This window comes from Dreissena polymorpha, chromosome 5 (genome assembly GCF_020536995.1).
Source record: "Dreissena polymorpha isolate Duluth1 chromosome 5, UMN_Dpol_1.0, whole genome shotgun sequence".
Taxonomy (NCBI): Eukaryota; Metazoa; Mollusca; class Bivalvia; order Myida; family Dreissenidae; genus Dreissena; species Dreissena polymorpha.
In genome coordinates this window covers 43,728,347-43,746,446 of record NC_068359.1, presented here as the reverse complement: position 1 = coordinate 43,746,446, position 18,100 = coordinate 43,728,347, and the positions used below count along the sequence as shown (strand labels likewise).

The 18,100-nt window shown below is 34.0% G+C and overlaps 2 protein-coding genes across 3 annotated transcripts in view; both read left to right on the top strand.

Moving 5' to 3' along the window:
• LOC127832337 (protein kinase C delta type-like) overlaps positions 1–18,100 on the top strand; it is a gene marked incomplete in the record, with an annotated part of 162,725 nt that overhangs the window by 116,500 nt on the left and 28,125 nt on the right.
• Positions 1,396–18,100, top strand: part of LOC127832344 (transcription cofactor vestigial-like protein 4) — a 121,213-nt gene continuing 104,508 nt past the window's right edge. For both annotated transcript variants that reach the window (XM_052357762.1, XM_052357760.1), the window contains exon 1: positions 1,396–1,778. In XM_052357762.1, the coding sequence (XP_052213722.1) occupies positions 1,706–1,778 (73 nt within the window). In that variant the 5' untranslated portion in view covers positions 1,396–1,705. The remainder of the gene's footprint in view (positions 1,779–18,100) is intronic.

The window sequence follows — 18,100 nt, the reverse complement described above, 5'->3', positions numbered from 1 at the left end:
TGTTGGGGGGGGGGGGGGGGTCGTAAACACATTAAAACTTGTACAGTGTTTTCATATCAATGAGTACTCAAACCCTATCGTAAATGAGCAACGTAAGAATCACCTCCCCTTGAAGTTGAGAAAAATATGAAATTACGCTTACAAGATGAAGCAGATTGTTTTAAACCTACACAGTTCTGTTCCATTAATGAAAACTGCACACGGATTCCAGTAAAAAAGGGAAACCAATTTTAATAAAGTTAACTATGAAATATTTGGTTTACAAAATTATATATAATGGTTATTTGAGAGTTATAACACATCATCATAGATAATGGTTATTTGGGGGTTATAACACAAAATCATAGATAATGGTTATACCAGTATCTTTTTCTATTTTGTTAAAAATAATCGGCCAATATATTAATATTTACAGTAGAAAAAAATCGTTCCATGTAACTTCATTGAGTGCCATTTACACTGAAATTCCCGACGCCCTTTGATGCTTTGCATCAATACTTATCTTGTATATTATTTGCAATGTTCCCATTAGAGATTTGCATTGTGTCTCGGCAAATTTTTATTTCTCTCTAAACTTGTTACTTCATTACTACACGGACATTTCATTGGCAGTAAGACAATCAGTGGTAGAAGAAGTAAGCGTTAAAAATGAAATAACAGCAGTATTGTTATTGTTAAATGTGCGATTTAAATTTTCGTTACAAATAATACGCTGATATCATATCTTTCTTGTGAGAGACATTTTGTTCACCGTTTTATTATAATTGGTATTATGTATGTACAATTTAGGCCTATTTCTTTGTTGATAAATGCACGTTCCTTTATGAAAGCTTTTAATATAAATAAATAAGGTGAACTAGTTTGTTTTTAGTTTTTATTTACTATAATAATACATTATTGATCAAACCAATTAAACACAGTTGTGCTATTTCCTGTCTGTTAAGATTCCCTTCCGTTCAGTTGTGATATAGTTGAATAAAGTTGTCTATGACTGTACTATTTATAAACGACAAAGCGTCATCTTTTAAATTAAATCACCAGTGGAGTTTGTGTGAAAGCAAAATCTCACCAATGTACAGAATTACAGATATTATTTTTTTTAATATTTAGTGGCTGTTCGGTTGGTCTTCTTTAGAAAGTTGATCTTCGTTTCCTGTGACTGTAATATTGTATACATTCAGGGACCTATACAAACAAACAAAAAATTTGTTTGTATATGTCCCTGATACATTCAAAGAGCGAACAAATGTGGCACCTTCAGAGCTTTGATTTAAACTCTTTTCGTGTGTGTTTACGGTTTTTCACGATGATACCGGCGTATTCAAACGGAAATTAACGGACGTAGTGCGCTTGACATTCCGTAGCTAAATATAATCCGCACAACCCACGTGACCATTATCGAGAGCGCATGTTTGTCATGTGATCAAAGCAGGAATTCCAAACATTCCATGGGCCAAGTCATGGTTGATTTTTTCCGCAACACGCTTTGTTTGTGCAGCACTGAGGCTGTAAATAAAAGGAATATTGTCGATTTCTATTGATTGGACATTCGCTTCTATGTTCTGAGCAAGCGGCATGTTGGGACGAAGCTTTCGGACGAAAATTAATTTTCTTCAAAACAGCGCGTTTATCGGAAAGCATTGTGTCGACTGTTGATGAACTCGTAGCAGACGGACATTAAATTGACATCGGCACTGTGTACAAGATGGAATCTGGACTCAGTGCACTGGACATGCTATCTCGGGCTGCTTCGATGGTCGAAACAAACGATCGGAAAGGTTTGTGTTTATTTTCTTGCATTCTAATCGCCGCCAGTGTTGCTTTGTTATTACGCACATGTACACAGAAGCCGCGCGTGACGTCACTATATTAAACCTTATAATTAAATTAGTACATGAAATAAGTACTGTCAATGTTTGCTTGTAAAAAAACTGGTTTGGTGGTTTTGTATGTTGTATATCAACATAGGAATACACAAGGCTAGAAGACTTAACATATTTATGGTGATTAATATATTAGAATAATAACATACATTGTTTAATTTTGTATTAATATTAAATATCTCACATTATGATGTATTTAAGTATTATTCGATTATCATTCCCATGGGAAGAATAACAAATCATTTCAAAAATTTAAATTTTATAATTTATATGGTTGGAGATTAGAAATATTTGCGGCATTCTAATCCACATTGATAGAGGCATGCAAATTATGATAGGTATGTGAGTCGAGTAGCTACCTGCGTTCAACCGTTTTATTGAAAGCCTTGATAAACTTTAATAGGGGTCTTATTTGTACTAACATTTGAGTCCTGGTTATGAGCAATAGGAATTTTAATTGACAATTTCTATTGAATGATGTTGTTTATATCCTGACAATGATTCATATCTTGTATTGATATTTAAGTTAACAGTTTAATAGTTAAACATATTAAGCATTTTGCCATAAAGGTATAGCAATATAATAATAAGTTTAGTTTTATTACAAATGAAGAATAAACGTTTTGTAATATGAAGTTATGTATTTGATTACAGCGATTTTTTTGACCAATTGGGAAAAGTACCCGTACCGGTCCAATTTGGAAAAATTGAGTCATGAAAGCCTGAAAATTGGGAAAAATCGTGTCGTGAAACCCTCAAATTGGGAAATTGGTGTATTTGATTTTATGCTCCCAAATACTTTAAAATTGATAACTAAGTGTTTTCAAGCTGTCAATTTTATATTTACCTAAGTTCAAACCATAGAGCTGCATAGGGAAACTAACAAAATGTTGCATTTTCCAAAAAAAAAAAAACATTTTTTTTTTTTTTACCTTAAATTGGGAATTTTTTGGACACTAATTGGGAAATTTGTAGTTTTTTTGTAATTGGAAAAGTGCCGTTTACCGGTACTTTATAAAGAAGGAAAAAAATCGCTGGATTAAACCAAAAAACTTGCATAAGAAAATAATTTAAACTTAGCAAGATTTGTTTATTGCTTTCCATTCTGCCCAATTTGTGCTACTGTTAACTCCATTTGTGATCCGGGGTGTTTCCCTAGTCTTTTACTTAGATCATTTGCATATTTTTACATTCCCAGTTAAATCATAATATGATTGTGTGTTAATTTTGCTGAAAAACAAAACAATAACATATTGCCTTGATCACGTCACATTAGTTCTAATAATTCCCAGAAGGTAAAAATCTCCATTTTTAGGAGGAATGGTAGGGCTTGCTAATAATAAGAACATCTAAAAAGCAGTATAATATTAATAATATGTAACTCTCTCTGATAAAATAATCGTTTACTATTTTTACTAACAAAGTCAACCTTGTTGTTTGTTTTAAATTAAAGAGTATTCTATACAAAATGAAAGTTATAATATGAAGCAACCCATTGCGTTCTGTTTAAAAAAATGTAATCAATGTATTATGGCAATGAAATGGAATGTATTTTGGCAATGACAGAATGCAATGTTAAAGGCCATCATGGTCACAGACTATAATCAAGTCCCTAGGTCAAAGGTCGTAGTGAATCTTGGGTTAATGGCAGAGTCCTGCAGAAGACTTTAGTCCCAAGATCAATGGTGAAGGTCACAATTAAAGGCGAACAATGATTTAAATGGTGGGGGCATCTCATAGATATTGCCTCTCCTTGTGCCAAATGGCGCTCGTGTTTATTCTTTGTATACCACGACTAAATAACTGAAATAAAAAAATAAACGTGAACTCTCGACTTAAATTTATATAAAAACTCTTTGCCAACATTAAGTTGTGTGAGTGAAAACAACTGAAAAATTTCATAGCTTTTGCTGACTCTCAAGTACAAGATTTCCGGCAACTCCTTTCACATTCTCAGCTCCACCTTGCCCCCATCGTGCCCTTTTTGATCTGATCACATGATAACACAGCAAATTGTAGTTTAAGTTTTAATAAATAACTTAATTTTCATGTTCAACTAGTTTAATTAATCATAGAAACAACGTTTTAAATGAGAATAAATCTTATATTGAATATGGGACCTTTTCTACTACCGGTACCATATAATTATATATGATAGAATCGGGGTTTTTTCTCTCCATTTTGGGAAAAGAAGTCTGGTCACCATGGGATTTTGTTAACGATAAAAGTGGCAAATTTGTGAATTTTTTATCGACTAAAAGGACAAAAATGGGATTTTTGTTATCAATAAATATTGACACAAAAGGTCTTTTCATGGCCATTTTGGGGAAAAATCATATAAATTACAGTTATATATTTTGTAGGATGTTTAAAAAATATAATTCAGTCTAATAATCACAAGTCATAAGACACTTCTTTCTAGTCAATTGAGTCCATTTTATAGCCTTTTTAACATATCAGAAATATCCCTGAGAAACATATGTGTGAGACACAGAAAGAATTGTTACCCTCTAGAAAACCTTTTGAATATTACAGAGATGCCACAGAAGCTGGAAAACAATTATTAACAATCAAAGCAGAAAATATTTATCGGAAATAGACAAATTGACAAGTCAGCGAACATTTGGGGAAATGTAATAACAAAAATTGAAATTAAGAATTGAATGAATAATTCTTCAATCTTGCAATGAAAGCAAATATATTTGTTTACATTAGGATTGTTAATAAAAGTAACTAAAAATGTAAAAAAGTGGACGTGCAGAATTGTATGTTATTATCACTTTCCTGTTATTTTACCATTCATTTTACAAAACAATACTCATAGAAAGTCAGATTCCAGTGAATTTCAGTGCTCTGTCTTTGTTATTTGAGCTATTAATGAACCAACAACAGTTGTCTCCCATTGACCAGTACAATTGCAGAATATTTGGATTGCATCCCTTAGATTAAAGATCTTTAAAGTTATGCAAAGAATCTTTATTGATGTTTGGTGGATTCTTAACGTTCCAAACATTTTTCATGTTGTTGTTTTGCAATTCTTTTTTTTGCTGAATTTATCATAGTTGTAAATTATGCAGTTGTTTACCAATTACATTTGTGACTGTTCTCATTTTTATGGCTAATGATATTATAAGGGTAATAAAATAGAAATTAAAATACAAATTGATGTTTTACACCTAGGTGTTTGTAACAATGACACAACAGTAAAAAACAATTTGATTTGCTTTTGATTGTGAATAAACTTTAAAGCAGTGTAACATACACATTTTATTTTCAAGGCTTGAACTGAAATGTTGCAAATTGAACTGCAATATTGTGGCTCCACCTGGCTGAACATTTTCTTGACCCAAAGTAAGTTTAAATGGTAGTAATTATTTTCATTATGGTTTTATGAAGAAAAAGCTGTAGCCAAAGACAATTTTGTTAAGCCAAATTTTATAATTTGTAGCCATAGGCTAATTTGGCTAATGGCAGAGCAAGGCCTGCATATGTCTCAAAATAAAAATTCTTAGCCAATTTCAAAACTTTGTCTACTGGGATTGAAAACTTGTCAACGATGATATCTTGACATTTGTCAACAAAGTTTCTTGTCTGTAGATTAATAACACCATGATATGGGGCATTTTAGTAATATGGATGTAGAAGAGTCCAGAGCCTGCTCTGCCATTCGCCAAATTAACAAATGGCTACAAATGAGAAAATTTGTCTCAAGAAATTTCCAGTCGGCTAAATCTTTTCTTCATAAAAACCCCCTTAAACTGATAAAATGGGAAGAAATTCTGTGTTTAACTTAATTTTGGCTTAAAAAAAAATTGAGTCAGGGGGAGCCCTGAGAGTCATGTTAACACTCTAGAATTCATATTTTAGCACAATCAAGATAAAACTTGGTAGAAAAAATTGGTCTCAGTGAGATGTCAATTGAGTTTGACAATTGATCATCTGTGTTGAAAACTATGGCAGCAAGGAGATTTCCTAAATAAATCAGAATGAAATTCGACAACAAATATTTGTTTGTGTGAAATCTTAACAACCGGTAGGTTTGACAATGATTCCCCTCTGTTGAAAATCAATTTTTAAATCATGGCCAAAAAAGGGTGGGAACGTTTGTCTTTCCTTATTTAACTCTTTAAAAGCTTGTGGATTCTCCAGAAGTCACATTTATTGTCCAGTATAGGCCTTTCCCCCAAAAGAAGCTGAACTTCCTTGGAAATAACCTTCCTTGATAGCAAATACATTATTCCTACCGAACATATGCAGCTTCTTTGGTTTTTTTTCTGCCAATAATTTTAAGTATGTGATAATTGTTTGCGTTAAACTTTACTTTAACATAAATTCTGATTAAATATATAAATTGTTTGACTTATGTTATAAAATGAAATAAACTAATAATGTCAATTTCTAACCATACTAGTTCATACATTTCATTGTTATCAAGGCTTTGAAAAAATTACAAAGAAAACTAATTTGCCAGTCTAGTACAGTTGCACCGCAGGGTCTTATCAATATCCTTGTAGAACATTACAGAGGATCTGCTGCGATTGTATAATGCAGATAACGTTATCGATCTTCATGTGGTACGCTGATACGATTTTAAAAGTTGATTTAATTAAAAAAATGAAACTCAGTATTATTCAAATGAAAATTTTTTACTAAGAAAATATTTAGGAAAAATGCAAGACAGTGTACGCCTCATGATTGCTCTGAGCAATCATATTTTTCTAATAGGTTTTCAATAATAGAAGTATTTTTATGCTCCCGGTAGGGTGGCATATAGCAGTTGAACTGTCCGTCAGTCAGTATGTCAGTATGTGTGTATGTCAGTCTGTAAGTCCGTCTGAAAAAAAATTTAACGTTGGCCATAACTTTTGCATTATTGAAGATAAAAACTTGATATTTGGCATGCCTGTGTATCTCATGGAGCTAAACATTTTGAGTGGTGAAAGGTGAAGGTCAAGGTCATCCTTCAAGGTCAAATGTCAAATATATGGCGTCTGTCCGTCCGAAAACTTTAACATTGGCCATAACTTTTTCAATATTGAAGATAGCAACTTGATATTTGGCATGCATGTGTATCTCATGAAGCTGCACATTTTGAGTGGTTGAAGTTCGATTTCAAGGTCATCCTTCAAGGTCAAAGGTAAAAAAAAAATCAAAGCGGCATTCTCATGAAACTGCACATTTTGAGTGGGGCAAGGTCAAGGTCATCCTTCAAGGTCAAAGGTCAAAAATGAATAAATAATAGTAATTTTTTTCAAAGCGGCGCAATAGGGTGCATTGTGTTTCTGACGAACACATCTCTTGTTTACTTTATGTATTAAATATAGAAAATGAGAAACAATGGATTTTGCTGTTATAAAATAAAATGTTCTTTTGCAAGTGCATCCAAATTAAGAAATAACAATTCAGACGATAAGGTTAAACTCAATTGTTCTTAATTGTTTTGTATAACTTATAAACATTTTATAATTGTAATCTGTTGTAATAGGAAAACATTAATATTTTAAAGCTTTTGAAGCACATTTATGTAATAAAACAAGAGAAAGTCAATAGCTTACACGTACAATCCATCAAACAACATGATTTAAATGACAGTGCATTAAGGCATGTAGATTTTCTTTTAGGAATGCTTATGTTTATAAACCGTATGATACGCTTTAAACTGTATGATACGCGTTTAAGACCTTTGGACCGGTTCGTACGTTAAACCGTATGATCTGAAACCGTATGATACGAATCGTATCAGACAGTTTATGACAGGTATTATTCAATGTCCAATCAGCCAATCAGATCTCTAGTTACAAATCTTCGCAGGCGCCATTTTTCTTCGTATTTGATAACTGAAAAAATTAAAACTTGTAGTATATATTTATTCAGTGTAAACCATATGATACGAATCGTAAACCGTATGATACGATCGTATCAGACGGTTTATGGTGCAAAACCATATGATAAGTTTCTAGCTAAACTGTCTGATATGATGGTATCGTACGGTTTAGACTTTTGGACCGGTTTGTACACCACATAAAATATCTAGGCATATGTATGCACTAGATCAAGGGAAACAACTTAGTAGCTGTTGTTATGAAAGATGTAGCAGTTACCTCTCATTGCTGATTTTTTAAGTGATAGAAAGCAGTGTATCTTGTGTGTTTTCATTTGTTTCTGTAAATTGAATGTTAGCAGTTGTAAAATAGATTGCAAGACATTAACCCATTTATGCCTAGCGTCCTGAAAAAAGGACATTGCAAACAGCGTAGACCCAGATGAGACGCCGCATAATGCGGCGTCTCATCAGGGTCTGCACTGTTTGCTTAAACCAAATTCTGTAAGAAATATTCTAAAAATAGAAATAAATATACCAGACATCCCTAATTTTGGAAATAAATTGATCCAATTTTGAAGGATGGGAGAGTCCACTGGGCATAAATGGGTTAATATTTGTTCACTTGTTAGTGTAATAAAGGCATGTCAGTGGATAAAGAAAATCATTTAAATATTTTGTAATCCTGTATTTGTTTTCTTGCAATTTTTAAAATAAAAAAGTTTTTGGTTGCTTATAGTATGTAAAAAACAAAACATTTGACTGTAGTTTTAATTGACTTTAAATCTTTGAAATTAGACCCCCACTTCGTGTGACTGTATATTGAATCATTCTGACTATTTATGAACAACAACAAATCCTTGAGTCCTTACAACTTTTTGTCTTGGTATCTTAGCTAGTTATTGTAAACACTGAAGCTTGGGGCCCTTCGTGATTCCCATACATACCTGACTTACCAATATTTTAAAATGACATTTAGACTTAAGTTATGTGTGTAACAGGAAATGTTTCATTATGAAAAGATTGTTTAATATTGATTGTGTTTTGAACATTTTAAAAATGAATTGTTTTGACGTGAACCTTTCTACATTGGGAAAAGGTGTCACTATATTTAGATGTTTGCTATTGCATTTGAATATGTGAAAGAAATATCCTCAGTCATAATGCCAACTGTAAGTTACAAGCATGACGCATTACATTGCATAATGCACACCCCGTTTTTTATCAGACCGAAAATGGCGCCACTTTAATATTGCGCAATCAAATAATCCGAGTCATTAAAACGGTTTATTTAGTATTCAAAACAGGAAGTATTTATATGATAAAAGAGCATGTGTTGCAAAGCACCATACTTTGACATTATGAATTTTTTGCAATGATAGCGTTGTGTTAATGTATAATGCGCATCAACTTTTTAATTTGAAATTTTGGGGTAAAAAACTGTGTGTTATACATAGTAACTTAGGGTATTTAAAAAACATACCTTTATGTATATTCCCTTTAGATTGTTTTTGTGTATGTTTGATTTTCTAGTTGTGTGTGCTGTGCATGACATCGTTACATTGCCTTACTTCAAGAATCAACGTGTCGTAAGTCTATGACGTGAATGTGTTTTTTACTCGCAGAAGCCAGGTGCTGTCAATCACACATTCATACAGACCCGCCACAAGCATGGCAGATCAATCAGGGGATAATTGGGAATTTGTGAACAGTTGTTTTTAGAAAACCCTCAAACTTTCAGAAGAATTGTTTGCATAGTTCTATTTCTCTAAGGAGACTGAATTTTGTTTTCTAAGAATTCTTATATTTTAATTGTTTCTTATCTGTTTTTGTGGGCGATGATGATGTAACAGATTGTGCGAAGATAGCACTTACATATTCGTTCAGTCTCACATTGAAATCTTATTTTTAGTAAGGTAGTTGTAAGGCAGATATGTTTTTAAGCTGAAAACTAACAGTATGTATATTTCTTTGTTACATAAGTACTCAAAGGTGGGTGTAAATAAAAAAAATTGAACATTTTTTATGCAGCAACAAGCAGGAAGCAATAAGAATTGACGTTTTCTGTCCGTCCAATAGTACAGACGGAGTTTGTATTTTCAATATCAATTAAACTATTGGGTAGATTGTGCTCAAACATTTTCTCTGTCATGACCTTATTGTTAAGACATGAATATTAGCTGCTACCTGTTTAGACAGTATTATGCCAGCTTACCTTTTTCAATTTCACCTTGGAAGCAGGTGAAATATAACAGTCACACTGTCTGTACGTTTGTACGGGTATCAATATGCCTGTCCCAAAATTCCTGTCTCAGCCACAACTTTGTTATTATGTTTATGGATTTTGATGAATTAAATTTTAACTTGGCACACATATAACCACCATAAGACAATGTGTCACAGGTAACACCATCTCCCTACACATAAAAAGTCAATAGTCAAATTTGGGCAAAAAATAGCTTAACAGTTCTTGTCTCAGCCATGCCTTTGCCATATATTGATGGATTTAATAAACCAAAAATATTTAAACTTTCATTAGAAGTAATGCTACTTATTACACCCAAGCAAACTTTATTCTGTTTTGGAGAGTTAATACAGTCGAAACCTGATGGCTGCAACTCGCTTGGCGGCGCGAATTTCTGGTTAGCTCGAACTCCCCTTGAAGCACTGATTTTTAGCTCACCGTTTTCGGAGAAAACCTGAGGTATTGTCATAGACAGCTCATCGTGTCGTCTGAGGTCCGATGTCGCGTCGTGCTAAAACCTTAACATTTTGGTACGGTTTTGAACATTCAGGCTCTAAAATCAAATTGCTTCCACCTACAACTTTCAAACTTCATATGTAGATGCACCTTGATGAGTTCTACACGTAACACCCATTTTTGGGTCACTATGTCAAAGGTCAAGGTCACTGTGACATTTAAAAAAAATATTTCTGACAAGCTTTCATTTATTCAAAACTGCACCCGTAGCCGAGTGTGGCACTCGTTATGCGGTGCTCTTGTTTATTGTTATATGTTCATATAAATTTTATTTCCGATGGCTCAAATTCGCAAGGGTTGAACTATGATGTCTCGAACTGTTTTCAAGGTCCTGGTCACAATCTCACACGTTCTTTTGTTTGTTTGGCTCGAACTCACTTTGGGTCACATAAAGCTGTTAACTGATTAGGAGCACTTGATTAAAGGCACGCCATAATTGATGTCACACTGGCTGCAAACATTTCATCAAATGGGTCATTAATTGATTAGAGCAAAAGATGACATTTTGAATAGTATCTGGCGTTTTTAGTGGAAGCAGTATTATTATGGCTGAAACGATTGCATTGCTTCTTTCTTACTGCTCTTGCTTACATGTACCTGTAAATGTGCTTCTTGAAAACGTGCTGATATTATATACATTTATCTTATGATATTTGTTTGACTGTATAACTGTTATTAAAAAAGTAATTAATATAGATAAAAGAATATATATTGGTTCTTATTAATTTACAAGCAGAAAGTAAAATGACGTTTAGGCAGTATGAATACTCATCAACTGGAGATGCATATCTATTGCAGATTCATTCTAGTAAACATAGGTATATAACAAATCGGTTGGCGCAACATTCGGATGGCTTTTGTTGCTGGTTCCCGGGAGTTGGAGCCATAGGGTTTCGACTGTATGTTGAAGAATGATAAATATAACACTAAGACACATTGGTAGAACATAATTTAATGCATTTTATTGTTTTCTTTGGTATGCTTGGTTTTATTTTATCACACTTGATGTTATTTTGCAAATTAAGGAATAGTAAAGTGTTAAGCCAGTGTTGTTCAGATTTTTTTTTAAAGTTTGGCTTTTTATAGTATGCTCTATTGTGCTTTAGTTTCATCTTAACATAAACATCAGTCTCTAGTTTACATTCCAAAGAATTCCAAAGAATTCTTGGTTGAAATAGATAAGTTATTTTATGCATTCATTGAAAATTTTTATGCCCCCCTTCGAAGAAGAGAGGGTATATTGTTTTGCACATGTCGGTCGGTCGGTCCGTCCACCAGATGGTTTCCATATAGTTACTCAAGAATGCTTACATGTAGGCCTAGGATCATGAAACTTCATAGGTACATTGATCATGACTGGCAGATGACCCCTATTGATTTTCAGGTCACTAGGTCAAAGATCAAGGTCACAGTGGCTCGAAATAGTAAAATGGTTTCTGGATGATAACTCAAGAATGCTTACGCCTAGGATCATGAAACTTCATAGGAACATTGATCATGACTGGCAGATGACCCCTATTGATTTTCAGGTTAGGTCAAAGGTCATGGTCACAGTGACAAAAAACGTAATCACACAATGGCTGCCACTACAAATTGTGGCTATTGCTAAAAGGAACACTTTATTATGCCCCCCTTCGAAGAAGAGGGGGTATATTGTTTTGCACATGTCGGTCGGTCCATCGGTCCGTCCACCGAATGGTTTCCAGATGATAACTCAAGAACGCTTAAGCCTAGGATCACTAAACTTCATAGGTACATTGATCATGACTCGCAGATGACCCCTATTGATTTTCAGGTCACTAGGTCAAAGGTCAAGGTCACGGTGACCTGAAATAGTAAAATGGTTTCCAGATGATAACTCAAGAATGCTTACGCCTAGGACCATGAAACTTCATAGGTAAATTAATAATGACTGGCAGATGACCCCTATTGATTTTCAGGTCAAAGGTCAAGGTCACAGTGACTCGAAATAGTAAAATGGTTTCCGGATGATAACTCAAGAATAATTAGCCCTAGGATCATGGAACTTCATAAGTACATTGATCATGACCCAGATGACCCCTATTAATTTTCAGGTCACTAGGTCAAAGGTCAACGTCACAGTGACAAAAAACGTATCCACACAATGGCTGCCTCTACAACTGACAGCCCATATGGAGGGCATGCATGTTTTACCAACAGCCCTTGTTTTATTTGGATTGGAATTCACCCTGTTTTCTCGAAATTCGTTCATTCAGACTTTTTGCCGATTTTTTCTAGTAGTAGTAGACAACTGATATGATGTACATTCCACTTTTCAGCTTCAAATGGCATGTATTTCTCACAGCAAAACAATTCTGGTGTTCCTGCGTGTGATCCTAGACAGATTGAGCAGTTGTAGACCACATTTTTTCGGCTTTATGAATAGCTGAATAGCGAATTCTTACAATTTTTGTGATAGCCTAAATTCCCAACCAGTCCTTTCATCTTTTGCCGTTATCATTCTTTCATTATGGCATATTATACATTTTTTGAAATCTCATAACTCATTAATATTTCTGTGGTATAAATGGTTTTGGATCTACAAATCTCCCAAAATCACAAAATACCACTGTGCTTAACGATTTAAGTTGATATTAACAGTTATTATTTGTAAATGCTTAACCACAAATATTTTATGTAACCTACAAAGATAATAGCTTTTAAGGTAAAATTTATGTTCTATAACATAATTGTTTACTTAAGGTATTGCAAAAAGATCTGTTGTATGCTGATAATTTAAACTGGTCATTAGTAAATACAATATATGTATTATATTTCTGTCGGAATACTTTGAGTTCTGCAGGATTGTGCAAGATGTGTGTGACAACATCATCCATAGGCCTGCATTTCAACATGAAAGACTACACAAAAATATAATATAGTTATGGCTTAGGGTAAGGGGGGGTGCTCTGCCCTGTATTTCTTTTGGGGACCTGCGGCCCCTGACCCCCGGTCTAATTTTCCGGATTTTAAAAATTCATCATAATTATAATATTGTTGCAGTTTTTAAATATCATACATTAGCTACTTTATTAGTGATTCTTTTACTATTTTGCATCTTAAATGTTTTTATAGCAATAATGATTATCTTCACTAATTGAGGTATTATTAATTAATTTGGAGTCTATACTGGTATCAATATTTACTACATAAAACATGTTCATGTATCTAAGGTGATAGTTCTTCAGGTAGATTACAATATATTATGTAAACTCAGGTACACCTACAACACTCATTATCAGGTCAGTTCTGGATAATTGCTTATCAATAAGGGATAATTGCTTATCAATGGGGATCTGGCACTAGTGTGTATTGAATGGTCAGGTTCATGATTAACTGGACTTTTAGGTTAACCTAAAGTTTAAGAGTTATGACATAACTGAATTTCAGGTACACCTTAAATTTCAGGTACATGACCTAAACTGTTTATTAGGTTAACCTAAGATTTCAGGTATGGGGTTTACTATATAAACCTGATGTTATATTCAAAAGGGGGCTTGGAAATAATTGATAGGAGAGATGTATATATCATAAATATCAAATGCTTGACTTAAGTTGGAAATGTGAAAATAAATTGTGTATATAATGTAAATAAAATGTAGTAGTAGAAACGAATGACTTTACTTAATTTCTACTAGCTCTGCTAGTTAAATGAGTTACAAGAGAGTTCATCCACTTTATGGACTGGTGGCAGCGTATTAACTTGACTGAATTATAAAATTCTAGTCAGGATATTTGTGCAAGACTAGACTTCGAGTTACTACCATCGAAGTTCTAAAATTTTGCGACAATATTATTTCATATTATTGAATTTACCAATAAAGGACATTTAGAAAAGATAAAAAAATCATAGAAGAATAATGTAAATGTACTAAACAATTCCTTCTTACATCCCAAAATGATATACTTTAATACTCATAAATACCACCAACGGCTACTTTCAGTCTAATTGTATTCTGATGCTTTTTGCGACTTTCCACAGGGAGGTAAAATATATCTATATAGAACAATGAGAATAACATCATATTTGCGCGATGAATTAAGGGTATATAAAATTCCCCAACAACATGTTCTACATAGACCCCTTCCCAAATTTGGAAACTGCTGAAACACCATCACCAAAGTTGGAGACTTCTCACACACCATAGATCAATACCTCAAATGATTGCTTATTTGTCCATTGTAAGAAAGATAGAATAGGCTGAGATTCATACCAAACTTGTGACTGGTGTAATTTTAAAACACTTTTGGGAGAAAATGTCATTATCTGTATGCTTGTCTGAGTGCTGAGTTTGAAAAGGCATACCTTGTTTGGTCCAGACCTCTCTTGTCTCTATCCACATATTTAACCCAGGTATTTTCAAACCTCCCACTCAGAAGCAACATGAAAATGGCTATGTGCAAACAGCATGAAACCAAAACAGCCTGTGAGTACAGTCTGTTAAGGTTTTATGCTGTTTGCTGCTCATCAGTAGCTAAGAGTTGGAAATGAAGGCTTTAAAACTTAAATCTAGTAAAAGAAGGTCTTTAACCCTTTCAGTGCGGAAACCGAATTTTGAAGGCCTTTGCAAACAGTTTGGATCCAGATGAGACGTCACAGAACGTGGCGTCTCATCAGGATCCAAACTGTTTGCTATTCTGATAATATTCTTTGAAAAAAATCGAAGAAAATGCTAATTTTAGAAATTCAGCAGACAACATTTTAGCAGACGACAAATTTCCCAGAATGCAAAGGGTTAATTTACTTCAACTTTCTGAGGACTACAGAATATCAAAATATGTATCTAAGTGGTAAAGGGTTCAGCTGCCATTTGTCCACATATTTGAGATGCCATCTATCCAGATATTTGAGAAGCCACAGAATACTAGCATGCTGGTTGTTATACCATATGATCAACAATATTGAATTACAAAATGACATGACCCAGTAGAAGGACCAAATATTTGAGTAATTTATGTAACATAAATCATGGTCCTCTTTGTTATACTTTTATAAATGTAAATATTGCGCACCTTTTGGTTAATGTTTTTTAAATGTTTTTAGTTGGTCGCGCTAGCCGCCGACTAAATTTACAGAGCATATTTTGCAAATCAGGATGTGCTTAGAAGCCTTAGCTACGGTAAGAACCGCAACTCACTCTGCACCAGACGACAAATGATTCTGCTTTAGCAGTAAGTGTATATACCAGCTTGTAAAACGACATTGGCCAGTCTAGTGTTTATTATTGAAATCTGTTCATATTGGCTGCTTTCAGGGAAAACGGGGCTTAATGCACGTCAAATAAGATTAACCTGTGCATACTGATTAGTCTGTGCAATGCGCACAAGCTAATCAAGGACGACAACAGCGAACAATTCAGTGCCTTCAGCGCTTTGATTATGGTATACTGTGAAACCATTATTAATCGTCAGGCATTAATTTTCATAAATTTCGTCAGTCGACCGATCGGCGAATTTAAGTTCCTAACGAACAATCATGCTCTATGTTTGAACAAACACAAACACTAAGTTGAACAATATTTTCAAACTTTACCGTAGACATGAGGCATTAAATTCCAACATAATCCATGCACACATTCACTGCTGTTTCGTAATCAAGATTAATCCGGTTTTGACACAAAGGGATGTAGATTACACAAGGTACTTAACTGACACGTTACACTTCTTTAAAACGCGTGTGCAGTACAGCTGTATCGAATGCGTTGACTTCGTTTATGTAGAATGGTAATGAATTAGCGCTTATTGTTTATAACTTTATTACCCATTAGATGCATTGTGATTTTCAGGGGTGTTGCATATTAGCCATCACGCAGCGAATGCCGATGAAAGACAATAAACCAAACGAAAAGATGACGATGTGTGATAAACATGCGTATTTATCACAAATTAATACAGAATATTTTAATTGCTGTTTGTTGTTTGATTGATTGCGTTTAACCAAACTTATTACTATTTTATATGTATCAATATATTTATTTTTAAATTATTGACATTATTGATTTGTATACCGGTAGTTTACTTTTTAAGAACAAACACACACATAGAGTTTATAATTTTAATGTTGATATCAGAATAAAAAAGCATTTTATTTGAAAAAAAACCCACTTAACAAACTGGAACTTCTTTCGTATAACACAAACAGTTTTAAAACGGTATTGACAAAAAGGTACGATTGTGATCAGTATGGCAATTATAATAATAGAATAAGACTAATTGGCAATTGGCTCCGTTGTTACAAACACGCGTTAACGGTTTATTCGATCCCACTTGTCCGCTAATCATAACAATGAACGTGTGAATGGCATACATTAAGAGGGTCCATTACTGTCCCTTGATAACAAAAGACTAGTTAATTGGCATGTGACAAACAGGCCCCACCTCCTGCAGTGATTCTCAAGTGTGTTCCCGCATTCGTACCACGATTTTTCGCAACTGAGATTGATCGCGAATATGTATTACACACAAATCGGATATTGACTGACGCATTTTTTTAAAATTCAAAATCAGAAATCGGCGAATTTAAGTGCTGACGAAATCGTCATTTTTATAAAAATGACGAAATTTTGTGCTGTCGAAAATAAATGGTTTCACAGTATAAAGGGTGCTATTTTTTGGTACCTGAAGAAGTTGTTGGTTTTAATTATGCCTGTTGATTAGATTTTGGCAAAACTGTAAGAAGACGTGTTTATGGCCGGGCATACGGGTAAATTATATTAAAGACAAGTTACATAATGAGCAATATCACTTTTGGTAATATTGAGTTGTTGCCGTAATTGCTCCCTATTTTGAACAGTTTTGTTTACAGCAAAATATTTAAAAAAATCAATATTCATTTTAACAATTGGACAGGACATTATTGTTTTTAAACAGCTCTTTAAAGTATTATATGAAGCTCTGAAATGAATTCCAATAAGCACAGGCTTGTAAAGTATTTATTTTGTCTGCATTCTGTCAGCTTTGATCGGACTGACATTTGTTATGCCCCCCTTCGAAGAAGAGGGGGTATATTGCTTTGCACATGTCGGTCGGTCTGTCTGTAGGTCCGTCCACCAGGTGGTTTCCGGATGATAACTCAAGAACGCTTAGGCCTAGGATCATGAAACTTCATAGGTATATTGATCATGACTCGCAGATGACCCCTATTGATTTTGAGGTCAGTAGGTCAAAGGTCAAGGTCACGGTGACCCGAAATAGTAAAATGGTTTCCGGATGATAACTCAAGAACGCTTATGCCTAGGATCATGAAACTTGATAGGTAGATTGATCATGACTTGCAGATGATCCCTATACATTTTCAGGTCACTAGGTCAAAGGTCAAGGTCACGATGACCCGAAATAGTAAAATAGTTTCCGAATGATAACTCAAGAACGCTTATGCCTAGGATCATGAAACTTGATAGGTAGATTGATCATGACTTGCAGATGATCCCTATAGATTTTCAGGTCACTAAGTCAAAGGTCAAGGTCACGATGACCCGAAATAGTAAAATAGTTTCCGGATGATAACTCAAGAACGCTTATGCCTAGGATCATGAAACTTCATAGGTAGATTGATAATGACTGGCAGATGACCCCTATAGATTTTCAGGTCACTAGGTCAAAGGTCAAGGTCAC